General features: G+C 40.3%; 1 protein-coding gene across 1 annotated transcript in view; it reads right to left on the bottom strand.

Moving 5' to 3' along the window:
- Window positions 1–15607, bottom strand: part of TAF4B (TATA-box binding protein associated factor 4b) — a 70707-nt gene extending 55100 nt beyond the window's left edge. The window contains exons 1-3 of the mRNA XM_031552843.1: window positions 15567–15607; window positions 1190–1338; window positions 340–447 (exon numbers count right to left, since the gene is read on the bottom strand). Of these exons, the coding sequence (XP_031408703.1) occupies window positions 340–447; window positions 1190–1303 (222 nt within the window). The 5' untranslated portion in view covers window positions 1304–1338; window positions 15567–15607. The remainder of the gene's footprint in view (window positions 1–339; window positions 448–1189; window positions 1339–15566) is intronic.
- Window positions 15608–15613: the final 6 nt, after the last annotated feature.

Genomic DNA, 15613 nt, shown 5'->3' with positions numbered 1-15613 from the left:
AAGTAATCAGGGAACTCAAACGTAAAAGCATTAGGAGGTCTCCATTCCCCAGAAAAGCTTCAGCTGGAGCTTGGTGGAGCTCAGTCATAGAGCACAAATGCACTGAAAATGGTTCTTCAGACTATTTATTTTACACATTGTTCAATGCCATTGTGAGAGCGCTTTCTACTACAGTGAGGGAAGATGATCTGACACATGCTGGCAGAAGCATAATTAAATTAAGAGCAGAAGTTATCAGCTTAGTAAAAACCACATTAGTTAGAAATAACAAGAAGCATCTATATTTTCTTCAGTTCTCTTCATCGCTTCTTTCATTGTACAATGAATCTTGCCACCTACCTGTATAACAGCAGGTGACTGAACAGTAGAAGTCACAGCATTTGTTGTTTGAGATAATGTTTTCAAAGGAGTAGGTACTGCTTTCTTTATTAACTGGGTGCCAGAGTTCTTTTAAAAAAAAAAGTAATAATAGTAATCATACACATGCAGAGAACAGTTGTCAGACAAGCCAGTGACAAAACAGACCCTGAAGTTAGGATTTGTTCCTGTTTGATATAAACCACTCATAAAATAAGACAAGTAACATTCATAAAACCTGTATGCTTGGACCATTTTTCAACAAAGCTATCTGCCTACTGGTTTTATATGCGAGAACATATTCAGGGACAGTTAGCCACAATTCCTAATCAAAATAAAATGATTAAAGGATGAGAATGTTGGTAGTATTAAGTAGATGTCTCTTTTTTGGATCAACTCTTACTTTCCGTTATAAAAAATGTAAGCAAAAAGCCAGCAGAGTTTAGGGAATAAGAAGGAACATCCTTCAAAGGAACAAAGGAAAGGTTCTCAGCTTCCTTTTGCTTCATAGAAGTATCCCATCAGAAAATCAAAAAGCTGCAGTTACACTAGCAGTAACCATTTAGGTAGCAGCTGGTTTTTAAAAAAAAAAAAAAAAAGGAAAAACAAAACATCTTTCTTGTAAGACAGGAATTCCTTAACTTGTACAACCCCAAACGTAACAATTAGTGGTTTGAAAGACAGAAAGATAGGTACATGAGCTTCACTGTGCAAAACACACCAACCATGCTGCTCAGAAAACATTCAAATGCTTAGTTAACCCTTAACAGCTTATTTGCAAACCCTGTTATGACCATGCTAACATACAAATTAAACCTGTGAGGGAATTTACCTGTACAGCACATATTCTGACTGCAGGTGTGCTGGTAGGTACAGACAGTCGTACGCTTGTGTTATTTTGTGGTTGAGGCTGTGCTCGTGCTATTGCTTGCTGAGATACTAGCATCAGTTGACCATTGCTGCTTCTGATAAGAACAGTTCCTGTTGGAGAAAAACATCCAATGTTAGAAATTAAGGGATGTTATGGCTTTGCTGTTTCTGTGGAAGAAATAGCTAGACCACATTGATAAGCAAATGTAGTATTTAGTTTCTTACTCCAAGGAACAGCTGCCCATAAAGAAAGCGCTAAAAGCCTACAACAGTTTTACTCTGCATTCTATAACAGAAAACAACCCCTAAAGTCAAATAACAAACTTGACCAGACAATCATATCAAAACTTCACACGACTAATTGCAAATCAATGCATCATTTGAGTCAAAAGAAATTTGAGATTAAAAAAAAAAGAAAAAAAAAGAAACAAGCAAGCCATTCCTCCCCACCACCACACAGACCTTCTGGAAATACTTTAATAATAAACACCCTTTGAAGAGTTCTTCAGTCTGCAAAATGCATCATCACTATCAGAGTTAGCTGCTTCTACACATTTTGACTTTCTGAACATTTAGGTGCACGCTTACAGGTGAAGACACAGTTTAGAGGAAGCCTGTACTGGAAAATGGAGCCTGAATAATGCCAGTTCGCCTACCTACATCAAGGCCATCCCTTTAAACAGAAGGCAGTGGTTCCCCACTGAAAGCTAAGCCTATTCACACATTTGAAGATGTCCCTCTGTCAAGGATCTGTCCAAAAACATTCAAATTTATGGATTTAATCAAAGTTGCTTGTAGCTAAATAGGAAGATTCCTTCGAAAAAGTAGACTCTTCTGCTTTGTTTCTTTAGTGTTTATTTTTCCTTCTAAGCCCGCAGCAACATCAACAGAACACAAATGAGCCTTTCTCTCATCCTGTCAGTAATAATGACCAACAATTTAACAATTAACAAACAGAAGTATTTTTTATTAAGCCTTTCAATTAAAAGTACTCTAAAGAGAATCATATGCTACAACACAGTGTCATCCACTCTTCCACATATTTGGAAGCCACTCAGCTACCAATGCCCCCCCTTCCTCCCTGTCAGTCCTTACAATGGCTGGACTCCTGAAAATCCAGATCTTTCATCAGGGTCACAACTACAAAAAGCCAGATGGATTCCTGGCCTCAACTGCTGCAGATCCTTCACAGCAGCTACAGAGCAGCTTGTTTTTGCTGGCACATCACCTCCTTTTACCTTCAACAGCAGCTACCACCATTGCCCCACACAGTAGTCGCTCACACATCCCAGTACATAAGTACATCCAGTAAATAAATAAGAGTAAATAAGAGTATTTAAACTTATTTTTTTTCTTTGAGGATTGCATAGAACTCCACAGAATCTGCTTTAGCAGGGAGGAGATTGATCTCATCCCTTCCAACTCCTACAGTTCTGTAATGCTGAGAATCTTCTTGCAGGCTAGCCAATATCTAAAGAATCCCATATATTCAACGCATGCTTATAATATTTTCTGGTGTATAATAACTGTGTATCAAGAGAATAATCTTTTCACTACCTGGCTTGTTGGAAGAAGTCAAAATACAGCATACAATATAACCTAGAACTTTTCTTTTGAGTTAAAATAAATAGCACACTTAAAGTGGCAAGCACAAAAAAAAAAGCCAATAAACACAAAGCTATAGCTATGTGCTTAGAAGCAGCTTTTCATCCCAAAAGCCTAAGAGGAAACTGCAAGGCAGCAAAATATTTTGCATAAAACTCTGAAAAGACAACATATCATCACTTAAATAACACAAACTAAGACCAAAGGAGCCACATCTAGAATGATTCCCCCCATTCTCAACCAACCTTGCCAGGGCAGATTCACAAGACAGTTGCAAATCCAGAAAAACACTTGTTCCATCTTACAACTCAGCTTTCTCCTGCTCCTCTGAAATCTTGACTACAGTTATATTTCGGTACAGATGGATGTTTTAATTTAATCCATTAATGCCTGGAATCACAGAAGAGATACCTGGTTTTCAATTTTCTTTTCTCAACTATCTTATTTAAACAGTGATTCATAGCATGCAATTTCTCATCAGTCAGAAAAAGTGCATTTTTCCTTGTTCACATCACATGTTTATGCAGATTCCAAGGGAAGAGAGAAAGCTGATGATGCACACATTTTGATAACAAGAACATTTCTCTCTGCACTAGGTCTATATTCAAGACTGTAGAACTATTATTTCTACTAGTTTTAGGTTTTCCCTTTCTCAGCTTACTTAAAAATGTCAATGCTAGCTCTACTCTAAGAAGGTGCCTGTAAGTTTAGTTTAATTCCTTTCGAGATTTGGAACATATTATACTCTTTGTTGTCATATATTTGGATATCTTATCATTTGATATCTTTTTTTAGCAAAACTGACAGAAGCACAGATGCTGTATCTCTGAATTGTACTGCATACAATAGGATAATTACCACACTTAGCACAGTTATACGGTTATTTTTTGCACAACTGGTGCGAAGTTTCAGTTAAGCTCCACCAGAAATGAACATCATGCCTGAAGAGTATTCTTTCCTCCAATCACCTCAATGGGAAGCGCTTCCAACAGGCTCCGCTTGACAAGAAATTAACACAAGAGCAACACTGGCAGCAAGCTTATGCAAATACAGTACAGTTTATGAGCAAATTATTGAGCAATTAAAAGAAACGCACGAGAAACCCTTCCCACCATAAATACCAACAGCTCATAGTAACACATCTCATTGTGACAGTCAAGTAACCCATCAACATCATGCACTGAGACACGAGGCAACTTTCCACCTAGTAGCAGAATTAGTTTACAAAAGGACATCCATGCTTCATCAAAGCTGTTAAAAGTGCCTTTAAGCTTGTTTTGGGTGAGAGCATCCATAGCAGAAGTTACCCAAGGCCACTCCAGTCATGTAGGCCTCTCTGGCATAACAGGAACCTTTCCACTTAGAACAAACTTAAATTCTGCCCTATTTGTACAATTCAGCAGAATTTTTATACAGTGGAAACCTCTTCATGTTCATAGCTTTTTGCAACAACTAGTGAAACTAGAACTCTAAAACCGACAAGCCCAATGTGATGGTAACCCACCACTATTGTTCTTGCAGGTGTAATACTTGAATGGCGGCTTTAGAAAATGAATTAAGACAAATCTGAAACTTCCACTATTGCAATCTCTGTTATGAAAAGCCATAAGACATCACTTCAAAGCCTCAAACACACAGTTTGGCAGTTACAATCCAATGTTAAAAATTGACAGCAAACCAACAAATGGATCATCTAAAGAATTTCCATTTCCAATTGTGGCAAATTATACTTTTCCATTGCTTCACACAAAAAACCCACAACCCTTGGATACTTCCCTTCCACCTTGAATCAGAAGAAATGACCTAATGCTGAAGTTATTAATCCTACCTCCACACGCAGTCCTGTAGGAAAGCCAAGAGAGAAGGAACCGACAACCAAGACCCAGCTCAGCTTCCTTTGAGGCTAATCAGAAGAAACCACACTACAGGTTCTCACAGTGAAGTCTACCTGACAGCTTGACAGCTCTCCCCAGTGACCTACCTTCTCCTTTAGAGAAGCTCCAGAAGCTTGGCCTTCAGAAAGGATGCCCAGCACCACTCAGACCAGGGCTGGGCAGTCACTACTCACAGCACATCTTACCCGGCCAGCTTGTGTTATGGAAAACCAAAACGTGTCTATTAAATTCCCATTTGCTGCTTCAAATACAAGAAAACTCAGTTATAAGTTTATGCTTTGCCAATCGTACCTGCCAAGGAAACCAAGCTTTTTTTAAACAGATTAGAATCCAATTTGAGTTTTCTAAGCCATGGCTGTGCTGATCATCCAAGTTGGGAATAAAAAAAAGAACAAACACAGGTTAGTGGAAGGAGCAGCTTCCAGATACCTGATGAAGTTGAGGGATGAGTTTCTTACAACCAGAAACATCAAAGGCAAAAACGTTACCAGATATGTAAACAACACACTGTGAGATTAAGGCAGAGACCTGTTTATATCATGGTAACATCACCTGCATGGGCTTCAGGGCATAGTGTCAACAAAACTGCAGTACTGGAAATAAATTTAAGTTGTGCCACCAAGCAAAGCCCAGGACTTCCCCAACAGTACTACACAACAATGAATGTTAAAAGCATCCCACAAGGGCAACTTTCACCATTCAATCTCTGTCAAGGCCACTTCCAAAGGAGAACATCCAAAAGGAGTTTGCACATACCTGAAATGCACTAGCTAGCAGGTGTGCTCTTGTGGAGATGCACCATATGTTGTTACATTTGAAGCTTAAACTGTCATGTTGAATCACCACTTTGATTACATGATTTCCAACAGAACTGCTTAGCACAACAGCTATTTAGAACTGCTTTGCAATAGTAGACTGCAGCGCAACATAAGAAAGTGAAAAGAGGTCTCCTACTTAGGAAATAATACCTAATACCTTTCACGCTTGCTTCCTAAATAAAACACAAGCAAGAGCAAACTAAATCAGGCCCTATTCATTTAAGAGAGTGCAATAGCTGCTTTCAAACAAAGGTTGTTCATTTTGAAACAAGGGCTGCGGGCATCAGATATGCTCACAACTTTAGTAAAATTCACTTTGAATTACAGGTAAAAAACAATAATTATAAATACAGTGTTAAATGAGACTTGCATATCCCAAAACAAGTGGACATTAAAACAAATGCTCTCCATTCCTAAAAAAAATCCTATTTTTACCAAACTACTCAAAACATAGGAACAGCTTTTAAGACATTACAAGGTAAAAGCAAGTTTTGAAGATAATATTTTAGTAGGAACAGAATGTCAACTTGAAAGGAACACTGGTTTTAAGTTTCTTAGTCTGGCTCTTTAGGATGAATTGAAATCCAGAAAATAAAAGGCTAAATACCACTAATCCATGCAACTGCTTTGAAAATAATTTTTCTCTCTGAATGCATTCTTTAAAAAAAATAAAAAAAAAAGCATTTTTTCTTGAGTCATTTAAGAGTTACAAATTTCAGGAATAAGACAGATCTCAAACGCTCATTATTAAAGACTGACTATTTAAACAGTGACCACAGCGAGGTACACTGTGTTGTAGACAGGCTGGAAGAGTCCACTACAGATAAAATTTTCATGAAATACCATGAAAGACAGGATAACTGAGTTAGATACTGTGCAACCCAACTTGTACGTGACTCAATATGCTGGGGCCTTATTTTTTCATATTAAGTATGGACCCTACAGCATGCACAGTAACTACTTATTCCTCATAAACCCCCAACTAGTACCTGAGTCTTCGTGGATGTCTACTTCAGATTCCTGTACTGAATATGAAGAAAGGAAGACAGACCAATCCAGAGAAAACATCAACGACAAGTGTAACTTCTCACTCTTAAAATTATGCAACCACAGAGGTTTAGCTGCTAGGTTTAGCACCTAGCCCACTGAGATGAACGCTGTCTTCTATTCTAAATTGAATACAATTGTATTTGGACAACTGATCTTCTGGAGAGCCACAAATACCTCCTGCTTGGGGATTTCTTGTGGTATCTCTTTATGAGTTTCCACACAAGGATAGAGGGATTGTCTACACTACACAGACCAAACTGGCTTGCTCAGCTTGTAGTAGACTGCATTCATAAAGCACTTCACTGCATGAGACAGTCATTACGAACTGTAGAAGATGATGTCAGTAGATACAAGAGGAATTCAATCATGATCAACCCATAATCAGCACTTGTATGGCAGCAACCAGCATTACCACATACACAAACCCTAAAGAATTTGATTCGCCTCACGTGTCATTTCACAAATTCAATAATTGCCTCTCCCAGAAGATATCCTTTGCATGGTTTCCCTGTTCCAGGGATATTTTGTATACTAAAGGGTGTTTGTGTCACTGACTCAGGAACTGACTAGTGCATGGATTTTGCAGTACCACCTTGAGATACCTAACATTTACTTCTAACTCAAGACTCCTTGTTTTGCACAGAGGTACATGGATCTCCACGTCAAAAAAAGCATTCAAAGGGAATAATCCTAATTTGTGTTTATGCTACAAGGGAACAGAGATAGGCTTGATTAAACACAAGGGTGCAGGGAAATACCATATACCACAAGTGCTTTAAATAAGTCAATTGCATCTTTGCCAAGTGCACAAACACCACAACGTGAACTTGTGAACTCTGTCTTCATTTCAGCTGCAACATAATTGGTTTCTTCAGAGTGCTTGATATGATGCTGTTTTGGTTCTAGGAGAAAAACACTGTTGGTAACAAACAGGTGTTTACAATTGCCTGCTAAACAGTGTTGTGCAAAGGCAAGGCCATTCGCAGGGAAGGGCCCAAGGAACTGGGAGGAAACAGAATTAGGACAGCTGGCCAAAGGGATATTCTATACCACATGATATCAAGCAGAAACAAGTTTTGAGGGGAGGTGGGAGTTCATCTCTCCCTCTTCTTCCACAGCTCAGGGAACTAGCTAGGCATCAGTCAGGGGGTAGTGAGCAGTTACTTGTGCATCACTTGTTATGTACATTCATATATAAATAAGGTCATAGCTATTTTCCTTTTCTCTAACTTAGTAAATAGTTTTATCTCAACCCATGACTTCTACTTTGGTGGCGTGTTTTTTGTTTGTTTTTTTAATTCTCTCCCTCACTCCACTGAGAAGAAGGGGGGAGTGAGTGAATGATTGTGTGGTGATGAGCCAGCCACCTGCTAGGTTAAACCACAACACTCCGGCCTATAACTTCTAATGTAACAAAATGCTAAAAATGCAAATATCTGAAGCCAAGTTTCAGACACAGCTTAATGAGTAAGTCTTGTCCAAACTGCTGGATGCTAGCTGCTCGCTAATGCATTTTTTGTGCCCAGACGGATATCTGTTTCACAGACCAGCAGTCCCGCCTTCTCCTCCCCACAGCATTTACGCCTTTTCACAGATTACAGGCCCGTGCTCCCATTAAGAGTTTTCCTATGCTGCACACACAGTTAAAACTTCATTATTTGAAAGTATATTAATAGCCACGCAATTTTACAGAGTTACAGTAAAAACCCTATACAAAAACATAACCAGCCCATCTGCAAGGTAGAGCACCTCTTATTTATAGCAAACAAGAAATGTCCATACCAAACACTGAAGACAACCTGGACATTGTGTTGGATCTTGGAGGGGCTGTAAATAACTGACAGATCCTAGATGTTTTCTGGGCCTAGTTCCAAGACGGCACTACTGCTTGTATTCAAATTTGAAGTGTATTTATTACACTAGAATCCCAAGAGTTTCTGGTTTTATTATGGGTGAGCATACGGGATTCCAAGCCAACTCTGCATTCCACTAGGCAGTCTTATCTGGCATCGTGAGAACATCTAACTCACGTCCTTGAGCCATGTCTTTCAGCTCCTGGGATCGTTCTATGGTTCTGTGATTTCCCATCAGCATTTCTGCATCTTATCTCCGTGGCTTGCAACTTTACTACACAAAGCTTGGTTTCTTGCCTAAGGAATCAGACAGTTCTAGGACTTTCTATAGATAAAATGATCTGACTTTGAGTTCTAATGGACCCGTTACTTCTTCATGAAGGAGTTTTGTGTATTTGCAGAGGACTCCGCTGATAGCAATGAAATAGTACCTCAAAGGAGCCCAAGCGACATCTCCTTGTTTTCTAGAGAATTTCTGCTACAAAAAGGTACTGAATCCATATACCACACCCTCTTCTAGCTTGCCCTGAAGTTCTAGTCTTTACTGAAATTATTTAAATCTTAAGTTTGAAGTCTGACACATTGCAGCACACAGCTTCATAAGAATCAGTACCCTAAACTTCCCATTTCCAGAACACTCTGACAGAGAAATTGTTAGAAAGAAACGGGAAAGTGATTCAACAAATACAAAAATTTTAAATCAAGAGATGATAAAAAAAAAAAACTGGCATCACAACAGAATTCTAATACAAGGCAGCAGCATCCCCCTTTAGATTCCTGTCTCTTTAAAATAAGAGGAGAATTAACTCAATCCAGATTAGCTTTACAATGAGACTTCTGTTTTCTTAGAGTTCACGGAGAGAACAGCAGCAGCAGGTTGAATTCCACTTGATTTTCTCTAACGTACAAACTCACTCCTCTTCTGGATGGATTTTCATATATTTCAGTAAGACAAGCAAGGGGCTTAACACTGAGTTTTAACACTGACTATCGCCCTTCTCCTAAACAGGATGGAGCAAACAAAAATTCTTGTAGAAGACAGCAAAATATTCATGGAAGTATTAAGACCTCTCTACACAGTTACTGTTGAAACTGTAACGAACTGTGTGATATTTCAACAGTAATGAGAAGTTATATAAAGGCATTCTGAAGAAAGGAAATGGAGATGTGAAGGGTCTGGTGCACAAGTCTTATGCGGAGCAGCTGAGAGAACTGGAATAGCTCAGTGGAGACTTTATCACTACAATTCCCTGAAAGGAGGTTTTAGTGAGGTGGGAGTCAGCGTCTTCACCCAGGTAACAGCAATAGGATGAGAAGTAATGGCTTTAAGTTGTGCCAAGGGAGGTTCAGATTGGACATGAGGACATATTTCTTCTCAGGAAAAGTGGTGAGGTATTGGAACAGACTGCTCAGGGAAGTGGTGGAGTCACTTCTGTGTAGGTTTTCAAGAAAAGTGTAGATGTTGCACCGAGTGGTGCAGTTTAGAGCAGTAACAGACATGAGTTGATGGTTGGACTAGATGATCTTGGTGGTCTTTTCTAATCCTAATGATGCTATGAATATACTTAACTCTTTCAACAAGGGAATCTTTATTCCCTTGTAGTACACCACCAAATAGATGGTGGCTCCACATCAACTATCTGGCATCTTCCACTTGGCAAGCTGCAGGTGAAAGCCTTCAGGAGGTGTGCGAACCAGAGGATATTGCATCACCCACCTTTCAATTCTGCCTGAATATCCACACAAGAAACTTTCCTATGATAGCTAATACTAACAAACCCATCTCTTCTGCCTCTGACAAACTGGGACTGTGCACTGGAAGAGGCCTGCAACCATGAGCTATGAAAACCAAGTGCCATAACATCCATCTGCTTCAGTTACCCAGCAAGAACAGTGAGCTTCGTGAGTTCTTCAGGCTTAACAGAAACTAGATTTTCTCATTAGTAACAAGGACTTTCTATCTGCCATCATGTTTTCCTTACTTCAATCTTAATTACAGAGTATTTTCCTGAGATACTGGTAGAAAAGATCTACCGGAGGACTTCATTCTTAAGGTGACAGAAATGGCAGGACAGACCTTAATCATCAAATCTGAACAACAAATACATTACTTGCCTCCATTGTGGTATTTTCACCTTCATAAATTACACATCTTTTTCTTGAGAAATCACCAGATTTTCAGAGAAGGAGCTTTATGCAAAAAACTTCAGATGACAAAAGACAAAGACAAACCCTAGGACAATACAAATTACTCATTTTTTATACTCCTCAAAAGCTTTGCAACTTATAGCAAGACTTGCACAAGTAACTGTAAGATGCAATTCTACTCAATAAGCTTACTACAGATTTCCACCACATGGCACAGCAAATACTTGGCTCTGTAAGAGAACTTAAAGAAGGCTGTTATTTCAAACCGCTTGAAATAAACAACTCAAAGCTTATCTACTTCATCAGTCTTTGAGAAAGTAATACTGAATTATCTTTAGTATTTTTTCATCCATTTGTGTGCGGATGATGCTATTTTTTTCTGCTGTAACCTAAGGGTCCTTTAAATACCGCAAAAGCAATAGAAGTCAGGCTCACATTTTCTAAGGATTAAGTTAAACATTCACCAATCAACAGCTGTAATTCTGTGCAGTACAGCCCAATTGACTTTAAGATTGGAACAGCCTAAAACACCAATTTTACTGAGCATCGTATTTCAGTGCTTCAGTATTCAGAGTGCATCTGCTTTTATGTGAAAACCATAAATCTAGAAATTAGCTTTATATCTACTGCCAAGATTGAAATCATAATTCCCATAGGGCAGCACGTTTAATGATATGAGAGCACTGTTTTGCTAGACACATTCAGTCGTGAAAATCAAATCAAATCCTACAGAGCAGTTGAAATTCCTACTGGCTGCAGCAGAAGACTTTTGCTCACTATATGTTAAATTTGAATTGGTTCCTCAGGTCTGCCACAGCTCTGATGAATCCTCCTCAGGAAAGAGTTGACTGGCATTGGCGCTTTTGAAGAGGGAAGTTTTCAGTCAACCCAGGTAAGCCTGCTAAGCAGAGGACACTATTGGGATATCAAAGGTTGAAAGAATGCATCATTTAGCACCTACTGGTCATCTACAGGACAAGTTTTATACTCAGAATTCCACATCCAGGAACTGCGGACCTTGAAGCAAAGTCTCTAGCTTCCTGATGTGCTGGAAGAACATTCTGACTAACCACTTCCTAAACAATCAAAACATAAGTAGTTAAAAATTAGCACTTCTATTCCAAAACAAAGGACTGATGCAACTATGAAAACATCAAAACCCTCATGCAGCTTTACAACCAAAAAACAGCATCAGAATGGAACAAGGGAGATTCAGAGTGCAGTACAGGAAAGCCACTATGCTGGCTGCAGACGTGAATGCTGACATTTGTCTGCCTTCACCTACACAAACAACCTTAGAGCCCACACAATTAGGAGAAACACAGAAACACTGCTTCAGCTCCCTCCTCCTTCCTGCAGGTGCCTGCTTCACTGTCTACCCACCTCCTGCCACGACACTCAGTTATGCCTTCTCAACAGCTATCTGCTATCAGCCCAGATAAGCTGCAGGCTGCAGAAAGCTTGCCAGGGACAGGCCAAAATACACAAGTGAAGACAACCGAGCTTCAAATAGGAGCCAAGGACGTGTACCTGTCACTGTTTTGCCTCCAAGGCAGATGGAGAGGAGCCTTGGTGCAGCAGCTGAGCCTCACACCAGCAGCTAGCCTAAAGTAAGGTAGAGTCAGGACACAAGCCCAGATGTATGAAGTAGACACCTTCAGCAGTGGCTCACCAGCAGGACCAACCAGAGCCAGGCAGATCAGCTCTCTCCCACAGAAAGCCCGTCACACTAAGCAGATCCAAAGGCAACAACAGAGGATGTTTAGCAGCCAGATGAGCTCTGCAATGTGTTGTACCTTCAGGAGAGAAGGGGATATGACTGACTGTCCCTTCCAACACCTGTATGCAATTTGAGGGACAGGGACAGTGTAAAATCCACACAGACACAGAGAAATGCATTCAAAAAACGAAAAAGGAAATCAAAGTATGACGCTCTCCTCATTTTCACACTACTTCTCTACTTTCCACTTGCCCAAACAAGTGTCAGGCCCAAAGACACTAAACTGAGCTATGAACATTTCTCATGGCCCCTTCAAAACATTAATATTACTTAACACAATATATTTGCACTACTCAGCTATAATGAAGAACAATCAGAAATGCAATAAGGGTAACCAGGAATCTCACTACTCCTTCCCCTCCCCAAGCCTTTACCCATTTCCTCCTTTTAACAGCATAACCCAACAATTTCCTCCTGCGGTAGGAAGCTTAAGTTAACCAAGGGTTCAATTCCCTGTTAAGAATGTGGTCCATGACAAGACATTTGCAGTTTGGGGAGGAACAACGCAGACCACAGCACTCAGAGCTGAGGTCAGAAGCACATGTTGTTGGCAGCATTGCACTCATTGTCCTTGCCTGGTCTTTACCAGTCATATAGACAAGTTCATCAAGTACAAAACTCTGAAATGCTGCAAAAGTTAACAACGAGAGTAACTGACGATCATAGATATTCCTTCTATTTAGGAAGAGAGAGCCCCATCACCCGGTCTAAGAGCTAATAGTATTTTAAGAGCAAAACTCAACAACCAAAGCTTCAGGGTAGAATCTGTCCTGTTGAAAGAGGTATGTGAAAGAGTCCTTGGCTGAAAACATAGTGCAGGCAGGCAGGCAGGCATGGTCTCCCACCTCATGACTGCTAGTACAGGAGATACTCTAAGGACAAAAGAGGAACACAGCACTAGTCTGGCTATTCAGCCCCAAACCTGCATTTTGTAGAGGAAAATGATTAAATATCCTTGTTAGTCATGAACAAGTCTGGTTCTGTATGCACTGCAGAACTTGTGAAGCACAATGATCTTCCATGGGAAACTCAGTGAAGTAGCACTTGGCAGAAGCGTAATCCAAGCTCAGAGGAGTGAAATACCTGGTCATCAGACATTAACTTTCCCACCTCTTCGCTTTATTCTGGGCAAGGAAGAGAAAAGCAGAAGCTGAAAAAGAAAGAACAGCCTAAATCCATGGTCTTCAAGAACTTTTTCTGCCCCCCAAACAATAGAGTCAAGTTCTGCTGTCCTGGATGCCTTTCTTTTCTGCAAACAGCAACTGTCTATAACTCTAAAAGAGCAAAACCTGCTCTAGACTGCAAGATCACAAGTACTGCAAAATGACTGATAAGAGTGCTGCTGTCATCCACCTTTTCTTAAAAGAAGACATTTCCAATGCCTCCAACTGTAATTCAGAGAGAGTATACTTTCTGCATGTATTTTTCTTACCAGCTTTCACAGGTACTGCAGGTTGAATGTCACTCTTCTAAAGCGAGGTGCACTCTTCCTAGCTCATTTTAGGCCATATGGCTAGGTTTTCTAACTTCTTTGGAATAAACTCTGCAAGCTTAAGGATTCAGTATTTTATTCCACTGTCAGAATTTTCTAAGTGGTCCAACACTTGTAGTTTTAATGCTATACCATCTTATAGCACCTGAATGATTTTTACATCAATTCAATTTTTAATGGGTAATAAAGACAGAGGTAGAACATTAACACTTTATCGAGCAAGAATGCATTTTTAAAACTGTCCTTAGGATGCTCATTCTGAAACATTTCCTGGAGACATTTACTGATTCATAAGAAATCCAACATCTTCGGTGCCCTTTTTGGAGTATTAAATTCTAGCAAAAATGTTGTAGAGTACTGGCACCTCTGAACTTTCAACACAAAGTCTTCTTTCTTAGTTTTGTCTCAAGAGCAAGGAAAACAAGATGATGCAACAGAATGGTAACACCACTTTTGTTACATCTGCCAACTGCCACAACACAAGCCAGTTTATACCCTGTACTATGCCTTCACATAGTACATATAATAGAGAAGAAGAAAAAAAAAAAGAAAGAAAGAAAAAGTATTGCTAAGTTGCACCTCCCAAACTACAAGCTATTCATACATGCCTTCACCTGCATGGAAAGATGTTTAACTGAATGCCAGTACATTCCAGAGAGTCAAAACATTAGGTAAAAACCCTGAAAATTTGAGAGTCCCAACTATCAAATAATAAATAATAAACAATTTTCACCATGTTTCATTTCAGAGGAAAGTTGGCAAGGAGTTAGACTCATCCCTGACTGCTGACTTACCCAGACATTACAGCACATGTGAGTGCTGGGAAACCCAAAGCAAAGCTTACTTATTAAACACTTTCTTTCCCCTTATATTAACAAATCCCAAAGAGGCATGCATCTCTGAAAAAGAAAAAATAAAGAAAGAAAAATGAAAGAGAAACGAAAAAGAGGAAATGCAAACATGCAGCAGTAGAAGACTGAACGTACAGTCAGACCTCCATTTAGGCAGCATCTTATGTGGAAGTAAATGAAAAAGATTCTCCAACAAGGAGCTGTCCTGGCAAAAAATAGTTGCAGCAACAGTTGCACTGAGGTGACTGCATACCTCAGGAAAGTAAAAGTAGTGGTATCAGTTGCTGTGGTGCAGGTAGGAACACCTGGGCAGTGCCTGATAGTATCCCAAGTCATCACTACCACTGCTGTATGGATGCTACACCAGTGTTCTCTTTGCTGCTCCCTGAAGTACAACCATAAACTTATTTCCCACGTAGGTGTGATTAGAAGACAAGAACTTCGAGCATTCTCATTGCACACCTTACACAGAGTGATGCTTTGCTCCGCAAAGGGCTCGCAGGGGCCTGGTTAGCCACCACAGCCAAAAGAACTTCACTGTAACAGCTCGTGTGGAACGTAAAAAGTTGCCTTATGCGGCAGCTTCCACATCCACCCTGCATCCGCCTCAAGTGCTCCGAGCACCCCTAAAAGTGCCCGCCTGTGCTCTTCACGTCCCGCAAGGCAAGCAAACACCCCACCTCACCCACCCTCCTCACAGGGCAGAAAAGCGACCGGCTCCCAACTCCTGGGGCACTCATCCCAACTTTCCCCATCTCACCCAGCTGCCTGAGCTCCCATTTGCCCACGGGGAGGGACGAGGCGGGAGGACACGCGTGGGGCCCCACGACTGGGGGCACGCACTCACCTGGGGGCAGCTGGAAGTTGGCCGGCAGCTGGATGGTGGCGGTGGGC

The sequence above is a fragment of the Meleagris gallopavo genome, chromosome 3 (assembly GCF_000146605.3).
Source record: "Meleagris gallopavo isolate NT-WF06-2002-E0010 breed Aviagen turkey brand Nicholas breeding stock chromosome 3, Turkey_5.1, whole genome shotgun sequence".
NCBI lineage: Eukaryota > Metazoa > Chordata > Aves > Galliformes > Phasianidae > Meleagris > Meleagris gallopavo.
Note: the sequence above shows the minus strand (reverse complement) of the source record. Positions and strands in the feature narration are given on the sequence as shown.